The sequence below is a fragment of the Erythrolamprus reginae genome, chromosome 4, assembly GCF_031021105.1.
Source record: "Erythrolamprus reginae isolate rEryReg1 chromosome 4, rEryReg1.hap1, whole genome shotgun sequence".
Lineage (NCBI taxonomy): Eukaryota > Metazoa > Chordata > Lepidosauria > Squamata > Dipsadidae > Erythrolamprus > Erythrolamprus reginae.
The window spans coordinates 4,381,020-4,402,307 of NC_091953.1; the positions used below are offsets into that span (position 1 = coordinate 4,381,020).

Sequence of the window (21,288 nt, forward strand, 5' to 3'; positions counted from 1 at the left end):
CTGCAGGCTCTCCTATTTCTAATACCGTAATACGGGAAATACAGCTGAGATCCTCCTTGGCTGACCAAATTGAAATCTCAGATGGAACCAAGGACGGACGCCAACTTCTCCATCCAACTCTTCACACTCATCCCTCCTCGTTCCCTACCATTTGACAAGTCGGCTTACTTAGACAGTCCCCTTATCCATGTTGAAAGTGGGGGGCGGGGGACACAGCCCACATTATTGAATTCTTCGCCTTCTACTTCTGGCTTGCAAACTTTTTTTTTTCTTTTTGCTATGATTTGCCTTGTTTGTTTTCCTTCTAAATTAATAGTGCATTTAAAAAAAAAATCTGGACTATTTTTTTTTTCTGATTTTGCAGAAAAGGGACAAAAGAAATGGAACAAAAGGGAGGCAAGCAACGTGAGACCGGTTCAATTTAAAAAAAAAAAAAATCTGTACTAGGCTGAGAAAAAATTGCCATATTGAGGTCAGGTTTTCTTTTTGGAGTGTAAGACGCACCCCTTTCCCCAGAAAAAGAGGGTGAAAATCTGTGTGTGTCTTATATTCCAAATGTAGCCCTGTCCAGCCTGGTTAATTATCAGTAATTAATCCCCAATGAAGACTCGAAAGCAAAGTCACTATGTATATTTGTCTATTTACAAAACAACATGCTGGAAACACACTCCTGGAAACACACTTCTGAATTTCGATCGCGTTGAAACGGGCATGATGCTTTCTTCAGCACCCTTGTAACATCAAACAGTCAGGTGGCGCAGCAGGTGGAGCGCAGCACTGCAGGCCACTAAAGCTGACTGCTAGATCTGCAGGTCAGCAGTTCAAATCTCATCACCGGCTCAAGGTTGACTCAGCCTTCCATCTTCCAAGGTGGGAAAATGAGGGCCCGGATTGTAGAGGCAATAGGCTGGCTCTGTTAAAAAGTGCTATTGCTAAACAGGTTGTAAGCCGCCCTGAGTCTAAGGAGAAGGGTGGCATAAAAAAATCAAACAAACACACAAACAAACGAACGAATGAATAAATGAACAAACTGTACTATCACCAATCTGTATTTTTTTTCCTCTTTTGCAAATTCCAATTATAGACCATTTGGTTTTATTGTGACCAGTTTTTTTCTTGCACTGCTGTAGGGTTAGGCTTACGTCAGGGGGGGGGGGGGGGGACCCTTTGCAACTCTTGGGTTCCAAGTAATAACAGGAACCGCTGTATGTGATTAGTTATGACTTTTAGAAGAAGAAAAAAAGAGAGAAAGCGGTCCTTTTAAACTAAACAGATGGAAGCCATTATCAACTAGCCGAAACGGAGCACGCTGATATACCGTTAGCCCGTTCAAAACAACGCCCATAACGATCTGCAGGAATTGTTATTGACCTGCCTAGAATCCAACCTTACGTTCTCCGAGGAAATCAGTTGCGGTTTCGCAGAGATTCCGTCTCCTCCACTCCGGGGAAAAAGTTTTGACTTCCCAAACGATTTTGGCTCTGTGTCTCTCGGTCCTCTCAGCCCCCCCCCTCCCCAGGGGAATCTGGGAGTTAAGATGCAGCCAGGCCATTGAAAATCCAGCGTAAAGCACTGCCAGTAACTTTCAAAAAGCCAACGAAGGCAAATGATATGTGTCTTAGGATAAAGTTGCAGGATCCGATCTCAGTCGGTCAGCAGGACTGGAGGTTCATTCTACTGAGCTTTTGGGCTCCTGCTGGAACCCATCTCCAGGGATCATCCCTCTCTCCAGAATATGGCCTATTCTACACCTTGTATTTACAGTGATACCTCGTCTTACGAACCCTTTGTCATACAAACTTTTCAAGATACGAACCCGGGGTTAAGGTTTTTTGTCTTTTCTTCCAAACTATTTTCACCTTATGAACCCGCCGCCGCTGGCAAACCCCACCTCCAGACTTCCGTTGCCAGCAAAGCACCCATTTTTGCCAGCATTACAAAAACACCGAAGTCTGGAGGTGGGGTTTCCCAGCGAGGGGAGCCTCAGTGAAATCGCAAAAACACCGAAGTCCGGAGGTGGGGGTTTCAAGGACTTGGGTGTTTTTGCGATGCTGCTATTTCACTGAGGCTCCCCTCGCTGGGAAATCCCACCTCCGGATTTCCGTTGCCAGCGAAGCGCCCGTTTTTATATTATATTATTATATTATTTATTGGATTTGTATGCCGCCCCTCTCCGTGGACTCAGGGCAGCCAACCACAGTGACAAAAACATACCATGCATAAATTGTAGGAGCCTAGGGGGAAAGATTATCTTAGTTCCCCCATGCCTGATGGCAAAGGTGGGTTTTGAGGAGCTTACGAAAGGCAAGGAGGGTAGGGGCTATTCTAATCTCTGGGGGGAGTTGGTTCCAGAGGGCCGGGGCCGCCACAGAGAAGGTTCTTCCCCTGGGCCCTGCCAACCGACATTGTTTAGTTGACGGGACCCGGAGAAGGCCAACTCTGTGGGACCTAACTGGTCGCTGGGATTCGTGCGGCAGAAGGCGGTCCCTAAGATAATCTGGCCCAGTGCCATGAAGGGCTTTATAGGTCATAACCAACACTTTGAATTGTGACCGGAAACTGATTGGCAACCAATGCAGACTGCGGAGTGTTGGTGTGACATGGGCATATTTAGGGAAGCCCATGATTGCTCTCGCAGCTGCATTCTGCACGATCTGAAGTTTCCAAACACTTTTCAAAGGTAGCCCCATGTAGAGAGCGTTACAGTAGTCGAGCCTCGAGGTGATGAGGGCATGAGTGACTGTGAGCAGTGACTCCTGGTCCAAATAGGGCCGCAACTGGGATTCCCCTGCAGGATCACAAAAACCCGGAAGTCTGGAGGTGGGGTTTCCGATGGAGGGAAACCTCAGGGGAATCCCAGCAGCGCAAAAACAGGCGTTTGGCTGGCAAAACGGGTGAATTTTGGGCTTGCACGCATTAATCGCTTTTCCATTGATTCCTATGGGAAACACTGTTTCGTCTTACGAACTTTTCACCTTACGAACCTCGTCTGGGAACCAATTAAGTTCCTAAGACAAAGTATCACTGTATATGGTTTCTGGCGGTGTTTAGCTTTAGGTTTAAGTTTATTAGATTTATATGCCACCCCTTTCTGAGGACTTGGGGGGGGGGGGCTTACAACATATAAAAACACAGTATACAGTGGTACCTCTACTTACGAACTTAATTCGTTCCGTGACCACATTCTTAAGTATTATTAATTTTATTATTATTATTTTATTTTATTAGATTTGTATGCCGCCCCTCTCTGAAGACTCGGGGCGGCTCACAACGATAAAAACTATATTATAATGGCACAAATCTAATATTAAAAAACTAAAAACCCTATCATAATTAAAAACCAAACAGCACATACATACCAAACATAAATTATAATAAGCCTGGGGGAAAGATGCCTCAAATCCCCCATGCCTGGCGGTATAAGTAGAAAAGTTTGAAAGGATTTGTTATCTGCACTTCATCTCTCTTGCTCGGTGCTGTGTGCTATTATTCTGTGCAAAAATTTCCTACTCCCCGCGGCAAAAAAAAGCATGTTCCCTGGGGTCACATGGCCCCCCTGACATTGCTCTATGCCCCCCCACAGGAGGGGGCACCCTACTATTTGAGAAACACTGGTTCAAATAAAGATCAACAGGTTAAACTGAGCCTCCAGCTTCTTACTTTTGTGCGGCCTTTAGCTGCACAAATGTGGCCACAATAGGCAAAGAATGACTGAACATTTGAATGGAGAATGCTTCTGGAAGTTAAATATATGATGGATAATTACCAAGAAAATGGCAGTATTAGTTAAAAGCAATGCGATGGGAGAATTTAGAAAAATAAAAGAAGCAGCGATAGAAGGCGCTCAGGTGGTAATAGTCTTGGGTTGGAAGGATGCCACTAAATAGACAATGCAAAATTGGTACCGGTACATGGTGGATCATATTCAATTTGAGATTGTGGACAAAAGGATGAACTCGGTTAATAAAACTGATTTGCGACAACTGATGGGACGATGGGACAAGGCAAGACGATAGATGGGTTAGAAGAATCCGAGACCAAGCTATAAGGAATAAATTGGAATCACTTTATATGTAAATAGATATTTTGCTCTGGAGTTAAAATGGTATATATAAGAAACACCCCCCAATTTGGTGGTGGGGTGTGAATGTTTGTCTGGTCGTGGGCACCAATCGCAGAGCAACTCTTGTATGTTGTGTGTGTGTTTATATTCCATAAAATCAATAAAAATATTTAATTAAAAAAAGGAGAATGCTTTGGGTATAGAAATCCCACAGCTATGTGATGATAGAAAAGTATAGGTGGCCCTCATTTAAACAACTACTTGCTCAGTGACCATTCAAACTTGCGATAGCATTCTGTGAGTGGCCCTTATGACCAATTCTCAAAGTTCCAACATGCCCACAACAATCACACTGTTGTGATTTGGCTGCTCAACAACCAACCTGAATTTTGCATGAATCCCAGCGTCCAGTGAGGTCCCACAGAGTCGGCCTTCTCCAGGGTCCCGTCAACTAAATAATGCCACTTGGCGGGACCTAGGGGATGAGCCTTCTCTGTGTGGGGCCCGGCCCTCTGGAATCAACTCCCCTCAGAGATTCGTGTTGCCCCCACCCTCTCCGCCTTTCATAGGAGTTTAAAGACTCACTTATGCCACCAAGCTTGGGGTTATTAGACTCTACCCCCTGGCCAATGGTCTAGAACAGCGTTTCCCAACCGGTGTGCCGTGGCACACGGTCAGGTGTGCCGCGAAGCTCCTAGGGAAGCTCCAGCTAGGCGGGGCGCTGCCGGTGCCTCCGACCTCCCGGCTCCTGCCCGATGCCGCGGTTTCTGGCGCTCTCCTGCTGGGCCCCAATGAAGGAAGGCAGGAAGGAGAGGTTCATTCTTCGCGCCTTTTTCCCGCCTTCCTTCCTCCAGCGCCCTGCCCAGCTGGAGCTTCCCTGGCGTTGGCGGCAAGTGTCCTTTGGGGCCCGGCGGGAGGGAACTGGCGGTGGGAGCGGGGGGGTGGCGGCTGCAGTTGTGCAGGCAGTCGCGGGGAGATGGCAGTGGGAGCGGGGGAGGTGGCGGCTGCAGCGGCGCAGGCAGTCGCAGGGAGATGGCGGTGGGAGTGGGGAGATGGCAGCGGCCGCAGGCAGTCGCGGGGAGAGCTCCAGGGTGGAGGCACTGACGGTGGCAGTTGGACGTGCTGCTGGACGCCGTACATGCTGGCGCTGCAGGCCTGGCATATACGCCGTCCAGCAGCACGTCCAGCTGCCGCCGTCAGGGCTCCCGCTTGCAGTCAGCTGAGAGAGAGAGAGAGAAAGAAAGGGAGACATATAAGAGAGGCAGAGAGAGAGAGAGAGAGAAAGAGAGACATAGCAAGAGAGGCAGAAAAAGAGAGACAGAGCGAGAGAGACATAGCAAGAGAGGCAGAGAAAGAGAGAGAGAGAGACATAGCAAGAGAGGCAGAGAGAGAGAGAGAGAAAGAGAGATATAGCAAGATAGAAAGAAGAGAGACATAGCAAGAGAGGCAGAGAGAGAGAGAAAGAAAGAGAAAGAAAGAGAGATAGCAAGAGAGGCAAAGAGAAAGAAAAAGACATAGCAAGAGACAGTGAAAGAGAGAGAGAGAGCAAGAAAGAGAGAAAAAAGCAAGAAAGAGATAGCAAGAGAGACAGAGAGAGAGAGAGAGCAAGGGAGAGAGAAAAACATAGAGGAAGGGAAGGAGGGAGAGAGAAGAGCAAAAAAAAGAGGAAGAAAGAAAGAACGAGGGATGGAGAGAGAGAAAGAAGGGAAGGAAGGAAAAGAGAGAAAGAGGGAGAAATAGAGCGAAAGGGAGGAAGAGAGAGGGGTTTTTTGTCCAAACTTTTCTTTAGCCCGCCCCCCCCCTTCAATGTTCCCCAAGATTTTGAAAATATGAATAATGTGCCACGGCTCAAAAAAGGTTGGGAAACACTGGTCTAGAAGACCGCCAAGGTCCCTTCCAACTCATTATTATTACATTATTATTGGGTAACATCAAGAGTGCTAGAAGGGAGTGGGGTTTTCAGAGAGGAGGAAGAAGGAGGATTGTAGGGTCCTTGGTGCTCTCTGAACATGGTGGTTTTTTTAGAGATGTTTTTTACCCAACTAGGTAACATCATCAGTGCTAGAAGGGAGTGGGGTTTGCAGAGAAGAGGAGGAGGAGGAGGAATGGAGGGGTCCTTGATGCTCTCTCTGAGCCTGGTGGTTTTCTTGCAGACATTTCATTACCCAACTAGGTAACATCAACAGGGCTCTGATAATGATGAGCAGGGATGATGTTACCTAGTTTGGGTAATGAAACGCCATCAAGAATAATAATAATTTATAATAATTTATTAGATTTGTATCTACTACACAGTCATACACACTCAGTCCAACTAAATAAAAAACATAATAAACATATTAAGGTCAGCAAAAAAGGAGGGGGGAGATTAATCCCCCCACGCCTGGCGGCAGAAGTGAGTCTTCAACATTTTGCAAAAAGCGAGGAGGTTGGGGGCAGTTCGAATCTCCGGGGGAGTTGATTCCAGAGGGCCGGGGCCGCCACAGAGAAGGCTCTTCCCCTGGGTCCCGCCAGACGGCATTGTTTTGTCGACGGGACACGGAGAAGGCCAACTCTGTGGGACCTAATCGGCCGCTGGGATTCGTGCAGCAGAAGGCGGTCTCGTAGGTATTCTGGTCCGAAAACCACTAGGCTCAGAGAGAGCACCAAGGACCCCTCAAGGGAAATTCCAATCTCAATTATCGTCATTAAGTGTTGACTGACTTCTGTAACAGAATCCTCCCTCTCAACCGGCACTCTTCCAATCCAGAAGGACAACTTGCTTAGAACGAACATACCTGTGCAATATTTTTGTTCAGAAGGAAGACACCATAATCAAACTGTAGTTTCTCTCCTCCTTTGAGATAGAGCGGAAATCTGAAACCGAAAGAAAGGGCAGTGTGAATAAATGATAAGATATTTTTGCTGTCATCCCCTCCAGTAAAGAAACAGGCAGGTGCAGTTTTCAGAAACCTGAAGAATAAATGACTTTATAAATGTTATGTGTTTATACCTGCTGGTATTTATAGGCTTCCCCCTGCACAGTTTCCATGTAGCAATTAGAATGGTCTGGCCAGCAAAACTTTGTCTACTACTAAGTGATATTTTAGTATTCAACAGGTTTGAAAGTGCTCAAATTTGGTACCCAACGCATTCTGATGCAAAAATTTTGTCCCGGTACTCAACACACCAGCTAGAACTTTGTCACTGCTGGTTGCCTTGAGACTCACTACAGTATTTATTTATTTTTTATTTATTTATTCTTTGTCCAATATACAATACATATGGAAGAGAATAGACATTAAGTAATATATATAAAGATAGTAAGTAAAAAAGAAGAGAAATAGATGAGAGGGAGAGAATATATATGATATATGAGAAAAGGAAAGACAATTGGACACGGGGCGTTAGGCACATCAGTGCACTTATGTACGCCCCTTAGTACGTGTTAAGAGAATGTTGAATGATTGTCTTTTAGGCTTTTTGGGGTTTTAGATTTTTAATTAATTAATTGTATACTGTATGTTATATTTGTGAGCCACCCCGAGTCCTCGCAGACAGGCGGCATAGAAATCCAATAAATAAATAAATAAATAAATAAATAAATGAATGAATGAATGAATAAATAAATAAATAAATTCTTTACAGCAAAAGTTTGTTGAGTTTGCTACTCATTTTTTTCGGCATTCACCGTGCCTCCTGGAACCAATTAGCAATAAGTACCGAGGTACCATTGTAATTATAGCTAAACCAACATCTATCATTTCAAATAAAAGCCCTTAACACGATATGCTTTGTACACACATAAATTGTAGACTGTGTTGTTTCTTTGTGTAATACAATCTATGTGGGTATATTAATAATTTTGTATTTATTTATCTACTCATGTTTGTGTAGTGCAGTGTTTCCCAACCTTGGCAACCTGAAGATATCTGGACTTCAACTCCCAGAATTCCCCAGCCAGCAAAAGCCAAATCACCAGTCTTCCTGCGTGTCTCATATAATGGAGCAAAATCCACTTAACTGTCTCACTTAACAACAGAAATGTTGGACCCAACTGTTGTCGTACGTTGAGCACTACCTGAACAATAAAGAGCTGATAGATAAATTAGTGAAGATTGGACTTAATCCCTGGATAGTTCAATGGATTTGCAGCTGGCTGAAGCGTAGACATCAGAGAGTTATTGTTAATGGCGAGTATTCTGAGCAGGGACAGGTTACAAGCGGTGTGCCACAAGGGTCTGTTCTGGGTCCTATTCTTTTTAATATCTTTGTGAGTGACATAGGGGAAGGTTTGCCTATTTGCCGATGACTCTAAAGTGTGCAATAGGGTTGATATTCCTGGAGGCGTCTGTAATATGGTAAATGATTTAGCTTTAACATTTAGTTTAATGTTTCCTTTTTCTTTTTTTAATAATTTTATTTATTGATTTTTAACAATTTTAAAATCACACAACATAAAACAGTGCGTAGTGAATTGTGCCCACCACCCCGACATACACACATTCCCCACCACCAAATTGGGGGTATTTCTTTTATAATCCACTTAACCCAAGAGCAATATATCTGTCTACATATTATAGAGTGATTCTAGTTTATTTCTTGTAGCTTGGTCTCGGATTCTGCTCGTCATATATTGTCTTACCTTGTCCCACCGTCCCATCAGCCGTCCCAAATCAGTTTCATTATCCAAATTTATCCTTTTTTCCATAATTTCAAATTGAATATGATCCACCATGTACCTATACCAATTTTGCATTGTCCATTTTGTCGCATCCTTCCAACTCAAAACTATTACTGCCTGAGCACTTTCTATTGCTGCTTTTTTTATTTCTCTAAATTCTCCCATCGCATTGCTTTTTACTAGTACTGCCATTTCCTTAGTGATTGTCCATTGTATATTTAACATTCCATTGATATCCTCTTTCACTTTTTGCCAAAATTCCTGCACTATCGGGCATTCCCAAAACATATGCATAAACACTCCTTTATCTTGACAACCATGCCAACAATTCCCCCTGACATTCTGCTGAAAATGTGCAAATTGAACGGGAGTAAAATACCACTTATGTAATATTTTCCTTCTCATTTCCCTAATTCTTGTATTTTTAATTTTCCTTATATCTTCTACTATATTTTCCATTTCTTGTACCTCTACTAATATCTCATTTTGCCACCATTTAGTCAATCCATCAATCGTGTCCCCATCTGACTGCACTAGCAGTTTGTATATATTAGTTGCTTGCGCCTTTATCCCCTCACTTTTTTCTCTTATTATTTTCTCTAACCCTGTCTCCTCCCGCCATAATACTTCTTTATTCTCCCTTTCATTTAGATATTTACATATTGCATTTATTTGTAGCCACCTTCCCTTACCTAACCACCATTCTATACGATTTCTACTTGGCCTGCCATCCTTCTCGTATAACTGTTCTATCTTAGTTATCCCTCTTCCCTTCAACTCTCCTATAACCCTATTTAAGTTAATTTCGTTTTCTCTATTTATTACATAAAGCGATGACAGTTTAGATTTATATAATCCTATTTTCCCTTGCCATTTTTTCCAGATTTCCATAGTCCCTTTCATTGGGCCTATTAATTTACCTATATCTCTCCTATTCCACTTCCTAAAAATTAATTCTCTATTATTCATCCCGTTTATCTGTTTTTCCAATTTCGCCCATTTATTTTCACTTAATTGCAACTCCATTAACCTTTCTATTTGAAAAGCTTCCCTATACAGCTCCAAACATGGAACACCCCATCCCCCCTCTTTTTCATTCGCAATTAACCACTTTTTTCTTATTCCTGGTCTCTTATCTTCTTCAATCCAATAATTTAATTTTTTATCCCACTCTTTAACCTTACATACCGATAACCCCCCCGACAGCACCTGAAATAGGTACATCATCTTGGGAGCTATCATCATTTTTAAAGCTCTTATTTTAGAGAGTCTCCTTAGCTTTTTATCTTTCCAGCTCCTCATCTGTTTCAACATTTTCCTCCATGTTATTCTATAATTAATCTCTTCCATTTTCACTGGGTTTTTTAATAACCAAATTCCCAAATATTTTATTTTTTTAAGTCCTAATTTCAACCCTGATTCTTTCCTAATTTCTATCTGTTCTCTCGGATCTATATTTAAACACATAATCTCTGATTTTTCCATATTAACCGACAGTCCCGATTCCTGCTTAAACTCTTGTAAAATATTTATTATACCTTTAATCATCTCCATCGGGGTCTGGGTCAATATAATTGCATCATCTGCAAATAAATTTATTTTCATTTCTAATTCCCCTATTCTATATCCTGCCCAAGTGTTATCTTGTCTTATCTTATTAGCTAAGATCTCTATTGCTATTACGAATAATTTTGGAGACAGAGGGCATCCCTGCTTGGTGCCGTTTAATATTTTAATACTCTGCGTTCTTTGTCCATTCACTCTTATATATGCTTCATTTCCTTTATAAATCTCTTTTATAGTTTCACAAAATTTTCCCCCCATATTTAGTTTAATGTTTCCAAATGTAAAATAATGCACTTGGGGAAAAGGAATCCTCAATCTGAGTATTGTATTGGCAGTTCTGTGTTAGCAAATACTTCAGAAGAAAAGGATTTAGGGGTAGTGATTTCTGACAGTCTAAAAATGGGTGAACAATGCGGTCAGGCGGTAGGGAAAGCAAGTAGGATGCTTGGCTGCATAGCTAGAGGTATAACAAGCAGGAAGAGGGAGATTATGATCCCACTATATAGAATGCTGGTGAGACCACATTTGAAATATTGTGTCCAGTTCTGGAGACCTCACCTACAAAAAGATATTGACAAAACTGAACGGGTCCAAAGACGGGCTACAAGAATGGTGGAAGGTCTTAAGCATAAAACGTATCAGGAAAGACTTCATGAACTCAATCTGTATAGTCTGGAGGACAGAAGGAAAAGGGGGGACATGATCGAAACATTTAAATATATTAAAGGGTTAAATAAGGTCCAGGAGGGAAGTGTTTTTAATAGGAAAGTAAACACAAGAACAAGGGGACACAATCTGAAGTTAGTTGGGGGAAAGATCAAGAGCAACATGAGAAAATATTATTTTACTGAAAGAGTAGAAGATCCTTGGAACAAACTTCCAGCAGACATGGTAGATAAATCCACAGGAACTGAATTTAAACATGCCTGGGATAAACTTATATCCATCCTAAGATAAAATACAGGAAATAGTATAAGGGCAGACTAGATGGACCATGAGGTCTTTTTCTGCCGTCAGACTTCTATGTTTCTATGTTTCTAATAAAATGCAGCATCAAGTTCTTGGATGATTATCAACATCTCAGCTCAACTATCCAACTCAGATTCGGAAAAGAAGCTGAAATATTGGACCGACTTTCTTGTCTCCTCTTAAAAATGATGCATTTTTATCCCAAAGAGGTTCTCAGGCTGAAATATTAGAAACAGAACATGTGAACGCTTAGATCACTACAGAACTATGTAGTGAAGTCACTAGGACTAAGCTGCCTGAGTTTGATGCATATGAGAATATTCTCATTTTGTGGATAACAACACCCTGTTGGCAAAAACGGTGATTTATTACACCTCAGTAGACCTTAGCTTAAAAATACAAGAAATTCTGCCCAATTTTTTCTCTCTTTTTTTCTTCTTGGCTTTCCTATTAAGCAATCAGCTAAGGATCCTTCCACAATCATTCTTGAGAGCCCTCCTAGTCATAACTGCGGGAGAAAAATAATAACATTTGGAACCAAACCATTTCTTTTCCCCCAATTTGTCTTTTCGATTTTGTAACTCCTCTCCTTAAACAAACACTTCCACAATACAGTCTACCTCTGCTTAATAGCTTACGCCGTTACTCGGTGCATCTCAGTGGTGGCGCAATGGTTAGAATGCAGACTTGTAGGCGCACTCTGCCAACTGCCAGGAGTTCGATCCTGACCAGCTCAAGGTTGACTCAGCCTTCCGTCCCTCCGAGGTCAGTAAAACGAGGACCCAGATAGTTAGGGAAAGATGATTTAATATGTTTGTGAGTGACATAGGGGAAGGTCTGGTAGGGAAGGTTTGCCTATTTGCCCATGACTCTAAAGTGTGAAATAGGGTTGATATTCCTGGAGGGGTCTGTAATATGGTAAATGATTTAGCTTTACTAGATAAATGGTCAAAGCAATGGAAACTGCAGTTTAATGTTTCCAAATGTAAAATAATGCACTTGGGGGAAAGGAAACCTCAATCTGAGTATTGCATTGGCAGTTCTGTGTCAGCAAAAACTTCAGAAGAGAAGGATTTAGGGGTAGTGATTTCTGACAGTCTCAAAATGGGTGAGCAGTGTGGTCGGGCGGTAGGAAAAGCAAGTAGGATGCTTGGCTGCATAGCTAGAGGTATAACAAGCAGGAAGAGGGAGATTGTGATCCCCTTATATAGAGCGCTGGTGAGACCACATTTGGAGTACTGTGTTCAGTTCTGGAGACCTCACCTACAAAAAGATATTGACAAAACTGAACGGGTTCAAAGATGGGCTACAAGAATGGTGGAAGGTCTTAAGCATAAAACGTATCAGGAAAGACTTCATGAACTCCATCTGTCCAGTCTGGAGGACAGAAGGGAAAGGGGGGACATGATCGAAACATTTAAATATCTTAAAGGGTTAAATAAGGTCCAGGAGGGAAGTGTTCTTAATAGGAAAGTGAACACAAGAACAAGGGGACACAATCTGAAGTTAGTTGGGGGAAAGATCAAAAGCAACGTGAGAAAATATTATTTCACTGAAAGAGGAGTAGATTCTTGGAACAAACTTCCAGCAGACGTAGTTGGAAAATCCACAGTAACTGAATTTAAACATGCCTGGGATAAACATATATCCATTGTAAGATGAAATACAGGAAATAGTATAAGGGCAGACTACATGGACCCTGAGGTCTTTTTCTGCTGTCAGTCTTCTATGTTTCTATGTTTCTATTAATTAATAACCCTGTTACTAATTTAACAACTGCAGAAATTCACTTAGCAAGCATGGCAAAGAAGGTCATAAAATGAAGCCAAATCCACTTAACAACCATCTCGCTTAACAGAAATGTTGGGCTCAATTATGGTCATAAGTTGAGGACTACCAATATTGTTAAATTCTGGGCTTTATAAATTTTATATTCTAAGGCAGGGGCAGTCAAAGTTGGCTCTTCTATGACATGTGGACTTCAACTCCCAGAATTCCTGAGCTAGCACGATTGGCTCGGGAATTCTGGGAGTTGAAGTCCACAAGTCATAGAAGAGCCAACGTTGCCTACCCCTGTTCTAAGGCATCCATTTCATATGTGCCAAAAGGCCGCTGCGTATGTTTATAGCGGGATTTCTTAACCTTAGCAACTTTAAGCAGCCTGGACTTCAACTCCCAGAATTCCCCAGCTGGGGAATTTGGGGAATTGAAGCCCAGACCTCTTTAAAATCGCCAAGGTTGAGAACCCCTGGTGACATCTGCCTTTAATCCAAACTACTGTACTTTTTAAAGTGTAAAACACAGAATTGTTTTTTAACACCTCCCCACCTGTTTCTAATCTCACATAAAAAAAACCCCCACCATCTGGTTTATAGAGAACCTGATTTTCTTCTAATCAAAGGTTTTGCTTGAACCTGGAAAGCCCAAAAGAGAGGCAAGCCCACAAACCCAAGAAAAGGAGGGGGAAAAAGTTTGGATGAAGAAATCTCGAGTAGAAATCTTTTGTCGGCTCATTTTCTCTCAACACACAATGGCTTAAAACGCCGGTTCACGGAGAGAGAGAAGTCAAAATGGGGGGAAAAAGATCCTATTTCTGCGAACATTTCTTCCACTCAAATTGTCTGATTAAGCGTAATGGCTGTGCAATTTTGTGCAATGCACATTAAACAAGGGAAGGAGTGGGGGGAAATGTTGCAGACCTTGGGGTCTGGCCCTCTTTGCTCAACCCCTTACAACTCTGGTTAATATCGCAGGAAAGGAAGAGGACCGGAGATTACAATGGAGCAATCAGCCACATCTAGAGCCGTTGCCCTACTGCCCTTCTTCCCATGAGGATCTAATGGAAGGGAAATAAATAAGGATTTCCACCCACTTCTTCTAACTTGTTTTTTTTTTCCAACTTGATTCTTTCATTAGTGTTTTCCCTTTATGCCAGATCTAATCCGATTCTAGTTTCGGGGTCGTTGTGCTGCCAGAAACATGTCCAGACAGCATCCTGAGCCCCTTATATCATCTCTTTTTCAAATTTCTTGAAAAAATATCCGTAATAATGGTGCAAACCCACAGCAAATGATCTCTCCCAAGTCCTGAGTGTTAGCACTATGTACAAACAGTTGGCAGCAATATATAAACAAGCTAGCAATGAATGTTTGTTTGTATTGAAGTACTATTGCTTTAAGAGGTAGTGCTGCAAATTGCCATAAGAGGGAGCCAGAGAGCATAATTCTCTCTCTGCTCTGTTTATTTCTGCTGATTCACTGAGGCTGATGTAGTAAGCTCTGTGTGTTTGATGATGGCTTGATGTATTTGTAAGCTACAGTGTATGTCTGATATGTAAGACAAAGTAATATTGGGCGTCCTCCTCGATCCACAGCTCACATTAGAGAAACACCTTTCAGCTGTGGCGAGGGGGGCGTTTGCCCAGGTTCGCCTGGTGCACCAGTTGTGGCCCTATTTGGACCGGGAGTCACTACTCACAGTCACTCATGCCCTCATCACCTCGAGGCTCGACTACTGTAATGCTCTCTACATGGGGCTACCTTTGAAAAGTGTTCGGAAACTTCAGATTGTGCAGAATGCAGCTGTAAGAGCAATCATGGGCCTCCCAAGGTATGCCCATGTTACACCAACACTCCGCAGTCTGCATTGGTTGCTGATCAATTTCCGGTCACAATTCAAAGTGTTGGTTATGACCTATAAAGCCCTTCATGGCATCGAACCAGAATATCTCCGGGACCGCCTTCTGCCGCACGAATCCCAGCGACCGGTTAGGTCCCACAGAGTTGGCCTTCTCTGGGTCCCATCGACTAAGCAATGTTGTTTGGCGGGACCCAGGAGAAGAGCCTTCTCTGTGGCGGCCCCGACCCTCTGAAACCAGCTCCCCCCTGATATCAGGGTTGCCCCCACCCTCCTTGCCTTTCGCAAGCCCCTTAAAACCCACCTCTGTCATCAGGCATGGGGGAATTGAAATTTTTTCCCTTCCCCCTAGGCTTATATAATTTATACATGGTGTGTTTGTATGTATGATTGGTTCTTTAAATTGGGGTTTTTTAGATTGTCTTTTAATATTAGATTTGTTTACATTGTCTTTTTACATTGTTGTTAGCCACCCCGAGTCTTCGGATAGGGGCGGCATACAAATCTAATAAATAAATGAATGAATGAATGAATGAATTAAATAAACAAACAAACAAACAAACAAACAAATAATTCTATCTCTTCTCTGTTTATTTCTGCTAATTCTCTGAGACTGATGTAGTAAGCTCTGTGTGTCCGATGATGGCTTGATGTATTTGTAAGCTGCAATGTATGTCTGATATGTAAGACAAAGTAATATTATTATTACTTAAGTAATATTATTATTGTATTGGGACATGTTGACTGATTTGAATGTGTATGGCTGGACAGTTTAACTTGACTACAATATTTCTAAAGTAAACACTATTTTATACACTTTCATGTACAGTATCTGGTTTGGATAACTGAATCATTATTCAAATTTCACATTTCCTTGTGCACGTGCATCCCTGAAACTCAGGGGTCAGTCTGCACACTCCTGAACACTGAGTTTCATAAGTTTCCTTTCTTCTAATGTTCGTTGGAAAATAAATACAGTAATTGTAGGAGAAAAGCAGGCTGAGCTTAAGGAGGGCAGAGTTAAATGTGTCATCAGTTTAGAATCCTTATGTTGCCACAAACGTTCCAAGCCCCAGCTCTTCTTGAATTCCACTGACTTTTAACTAGTGCCGACCATTAGTGGCGAGGAGGGCGTTTGCCCAGGTTCGCCTGGTGCACCAGTTGCGGCCCTATTTGGACAGGGAGTCACTGTTCACAGTCACTTCTGCCCTCATCACCTCAAGGTTCAATGACTGCAACGCTCTCTACATGGGGCGACCTTTGAAAAGTGTTCGGAAACTTCAGATCATGCAGAATGCGGCCGCGAGAGCCATCGTGGGGCTTCCAAGATTCGCCCACGTTTCTTCAACACTCCGTGGCTTGCATTGGCTGCCGATCAGTTTCCGGTCACAATTCAAAGTGTTGGTCATGACCTTTAAAGCCCTACATGGCATTGGGCCAGAGTACTTCCAGAACCGCCTGCTACCACACGAATCCCAGCGACCGATAAGGTCCCATAGAGTTGGCCTTCTCCGGGTCCCGTCGACTAAACAATGTCGTTTGGTGGGCCCCAGGGGAAGAGCCTTCTCTGTGGCGGCCCCGGGCCCTCTGGAACCAACTCCCCCCGGAGATTAGAACTGCCCCCACCGTCCCTATCTTTCGTAAACTACTCAAGACTCATTTATACCACCAGGCATGGGGGAGTTGAGATAGCCCTTCCCCCTAGGCCATTACAAGTTATGCATGGTATGTTAGTGTGTATGTTTGGTTTTATAATAGGGGTTTTAGTTGTTTTTTATTATTGGATTGTACATGTTGTTTTTATTATTGTTGTTAGCTGCCCCGAGTCTACGGAGAGGGGCAGCATACAAATCCAATAAATTATTATTATTATTATTATTATTATTATTATTATTATTATTATTATTATTAAGTCCCAGCTCTTCTTGAATTCCACTGACTTTTAACTAGTGCCAACTTAAGTGCTGACCATTAGTTGACTAGATTCTTGTGTACAGGTAGCCCTCAACTTACAACCGTTCATTTAGTGAACCAGGAGCGATACTCAGGTAACCCCCAAGGACCCAGATAAACCTCCAAGTGCTTCAACGACCTGCTAAAAGGATGCAAATGACCAGCTGTCTGCAAGGAATATAAATCCTTCCATTCCCCGCTATCCTGTCAGAGCCGAAGAAACTTCTTGGATGAGAAGGGAAATGTCTTCAAAAGGAAAAAAAAAACCCAAGAAAGTCCAACAGCCTCCTGAAAAAGCACCTTTGGGACAACCACGATCTGGATGGCTAAGAATCTTTACAGACTTTTTAACCATACATCTAGTGAATATTCCTGCTGAAAATATTTTGGGACACTTGTACAAAGCAGCTTATAACTGTTTTACCATCCTATATGAGAATGAGATGGTAAACTTTGTTTCAGCAAGGTCTTGGCATTATTTATTTTATTTATTTATTTATTTGTTTGTTTGTTTATTCATTCATTCATTCATTCATTCATTCATTCATTCATTCATTCATTTATTGGATTTGTATGCCGCCCCTCTCTGGAGACTCGGGGCGGCTAACAGCAATAATAAGGCAGCGTACAATAATAATCCAATCCTAGAAACGATTAAAAACCCATTAATATAAAAACCAAACATAAAGACAGACATACCATGCATAAAATTGTAAAGGCCTAGGGGGAAAGAATATCTCAATTCCCCCATGCCTGACGGCAGAGGTGGGTTTTAAGTTGCTTACGGAAGGCAATTCCCCAATAACTTGCCGAATGTACTATTTGCAGAAACCTGAAGGGGTTTTAATTCTCCTCTTAATTAAAAAAAAAACCAAGAATAAAACATGTTTTACTGACTACTGTTTAGACTTCTGTACCTATTCCCAAAGGGCTTGTATTTCCTGTGGCTTCGACACTGTTGGAAGTTTTACAAGGCCTCAGAGCTTTGCTTCTGGCCTGAAAGCCAACATGGTTAAGTTGTTGCTTCAATGGGGGGGTGTGGGGAGAAATTTATTTATTATTTATTTATTATTTATTATTTAGATTTTCTATGCCGCCCCTCTCCGCAGACTCGGGGCGGCTCACAACAAAATAAAACAGTTCATGACAAATCTAATAATTATAATTTAAAATATTTTTAAAAAACCCCATTTACTAAGCAAACATACATACAAACATACCATGCATAAATTGTATATGCCCGGGGGAGATGTCTCAGTTCCCCCATGCCTGACGACAAAGGTGGGTTTTAAGAAGCTTACGAAAGGCAAGGAGAGTAGGGGCAGTTCTAATCTCTGGGGGGAGCTGGTTCCAGAGAGTCGGGGCCGCCACAGAGAAGGCTCTTCCCCTGGGGCCCGCCAACCGACATTGTTTAGTTGACGGGACCCGGAGAAGGCCAACTCTGTGGGACCTAATCAGTCGCTGGGATTCATGCGGCAGAAGGCGGTCCCGGAGATATTCTGGTCCAATGCCATGAAGGGCTTTGGAATGCAACTGAGCTGCAGATGCTGAGCTCAAGGGGTCTTCTTGGAGAATAACTACCATTAACAAAATACAGAATAACAGAATTGGAAGGGACCTTGGAGGTCTTCTAGTCCAACCCCCTGCTTAGGCAGGAAATCCTAAAGCATTTCAGATAAATGGTTATCTAATCTCTTCTTAAAAACTTCCGCTGTAGGAGCATTCACAACTTCTGGAGGCAAGCCGTTCCACAGATTAATTGTTCTAACTGTCAGTAAATTCTTCCTTAGTTCTAAGTTGCTTCTCTCCTTGATTAGTTTCCATCCATTGCTTCTTGTTCTATCCTCATGTGGTTTGGAAAATAGCTTGACTCCCTCTTTTAGCTACCAAAGCAATCAACAAGCTATTAAGTCTCCTGGAATATCTCCGGGACCGCCTTCTGCCGCACGAATCCCAGCGACCGGTTAGGTCCCACAGAGTTGACCTTCTCCAGGTCCCGTCGACTAAACAATGTCGTTTGACGGGACCCAGGAGAAGAGCCTTCTCTGTGGCGGCCCCGACCCTCTGGAACCAACTCCCCCCCGGAGATCAGAACTGCCCCCACCCTCCTTGCCTTTCGTAAAGCTCTTAAGACCCATCTCTGCCATCAGGCATGGGGGAACTGAGACATCTCCCCCGGGCCTATACAGTTTATGCATGGTATGTTTGTGTGTAGGCTTGCTTTTAATAATGGGTTTTTTAGTGTTTTTTAAATTATTAGATTTGTTCTTACATTGTCTTTGTTATTGTTGTGAGCCGCCCCGAGTCTATGGAGAGGGGCGGCATACAAATCTAATAAATAATAATAATAAATAAATAATAATAATAATTGCATCTGGCCAGACAGGTGGCATAAAAGTTTGATAAATCAATCAAATGAAAGGGAGAAGATACTCCTGGGTAAATTAAAATGATTTTGCCATGGGATTTTCTTAGATTAAAAGTAGGTTAAGACCCCTGGAACAAAAACGGGACCTTTAGCTCTAAAAGGAAGGCTAAATACTTACAGACACTCAAATCAGATCAATGACAATTCTTGAACCTCGGTCAATTGGCCTAATTATGGAGATCTAGAAAGAATGGATTTAATTTCACGTTTACGAGAGACTGGAGTTAGCTGACGTGTGTCATACTCAGAAGGTCGCTAGGGTTAGAATGACCTAAACACCAAAAATCTGGATTCGCTTGCAAACCACTCTAATTCCTGATCAGTTGGTCCGATACGTGAGTCACTGTTTAGATTAGTGAACAGTTTTACATGCTGGGGTTAAGTGATGTTGGTTTTGCTCTGACATATAATATCTGAGCAGCTCCATTGCAGTTTATAATTCTCCTCCCAAGAACAATTCAGAACTACTGTGAGAATCTCGCTACTGTGGCCCAACGCAGAGATTTTATAGGTTTTAATTAAGGGAAGACTTGGATTCCCATTTAATTTTCTTCAGTGAACTTAACCTGAAGCAATTTAGAACAAGGAAGAATTTTTTTGCATAGCACATGTGAAGGCCCGATTAGTGTTTGTTCCTCACAGTCTGACAGTCCTTCAGGGTTAAGAGTTAGGGTTAGATTTTTATTTTTGGCAAACTCCGAAGTGGGCTTTCATTCATTCATTCATTCATTCATTCATTCATTCATTCATTCATTCATTCATTCATTCATTATTTAGATTTATATGCCACCCAATCACACGGGGTTCAGGGCAGCTTGCAGCAAGATAAAAAACAATCAAGCAAGCCCAACAGTTTCACCTATATGTTGGAAATGTAAAAAAGAAATTGGTACATATTATCACGTATGGTGGATATGTCTAGAGGCAAAAGAATACTGGAATAAAGTAGAGAAATGGATAAATGAAATAACAAAGGAGAAGATTAAAAAATCTCCTGAATTTTTCTTATTGGGTATTTCAAATATTAAGTATAAAAAAGAAATTTATTATTTAATAATACATATATTGGTTGCGGCAAGAATTACATTTGCGCAGAAATGGGAAGATAAGGAAATACCAAAGGACACAGAAGTTTATAAAAAAGTTATGGAATGTGCAGAATTAGATATGATGACAAAACGCTTGAATAATCAAGTAGAAACAGAATATTATAAAATATGGAATAAATTGTATGAATGGTGGGATTTCAAAAATAATATTACAAGTTAAACTAACAAGAATTTATAACTTTTTGAACTTAGTTTTAAAATTTTATAAGTTAGAATTTAATAGTTTAAAAAAGGTTTACAGTAGAATAAATTTAGACATGCTATTTGCTATATTATATGTTTTTGAATAAGTATTTTACAGACAAAGTAATTAATTAACATATAGAGTCAAATTTAATAAATATCTAATATAAATGTATATTGATCCGACTATAGTTAGGTTTTTATTTTTTGTAGTAGTTAAGACTTCTAAGATAAGCGGAGCAATGGCAGCTCCTTGAGTGTTCAATGTTGTGTGTCTTTGTTTGTCCTTTTAAAAAAAAATCAATAAAAATATTTCAAAAAAACAACAACAATCAAGCAAGATAAAATACAATCAAACAATACAGTATGTACTGTCCCCTCCTGACCTTTCGAAATTAGAGTTTAAAAAAAATACTTACTCTCTTTCTTTCTCGGTCAATTTGTCATTAATGTTATCTTTGATTGCCGACCGGGAGCCCTTGTGAATGATTGGATACCTGAGTGGCACTTGCAAGAAGTAGGAAATCATGGAGACCAGGTGAGCTGTATAGCCCAAAGCGACAGCAATGCTCCCGTCATCTTTTGCTGTGAGGAAGAGCAAACAAGAGCACACTCTTCAGTCCAGCTGACCAATTCAAGCTTTTCAGTTTAAATTAAAAAATTTAAATTTAAGCCCACAATTCTGCTCTCCAGATTTTTAATTGAGGGATTTAGATTG

At 41.7% G+C, this 21,288-nt stretch overlaps 1 protein-coding gene across 2 annotated transcripts in view; it reads right to left on the reverse strand.

The window, feature by feature from the left end:
• Positions 1–21,288, reverse strand: part of UVRAG (UV radiation resistance associated) — a 104,821-nt gene that overhangs the window by 18,255 nt on the left and 65,278 nt on the right. For both annotated transcript variants that reach the window (XM_070749502.1, XM_070749503.1), the window contains exons 12-13: positions 20,990–21,155; positions 6,841–6,919 (exon numbers count right to left, since the gene is read on the reverse strand). In XM_070749502.1, coding sequence (XP_070605603.1) covers positions 6,841–6,919; positions 20,990–21,155 — 245 coding nt within the window. The remainder of the gene's footprint in view (positions 1–6,840; positions 6,920–20,989; positions 21,156–21,288) is intronic.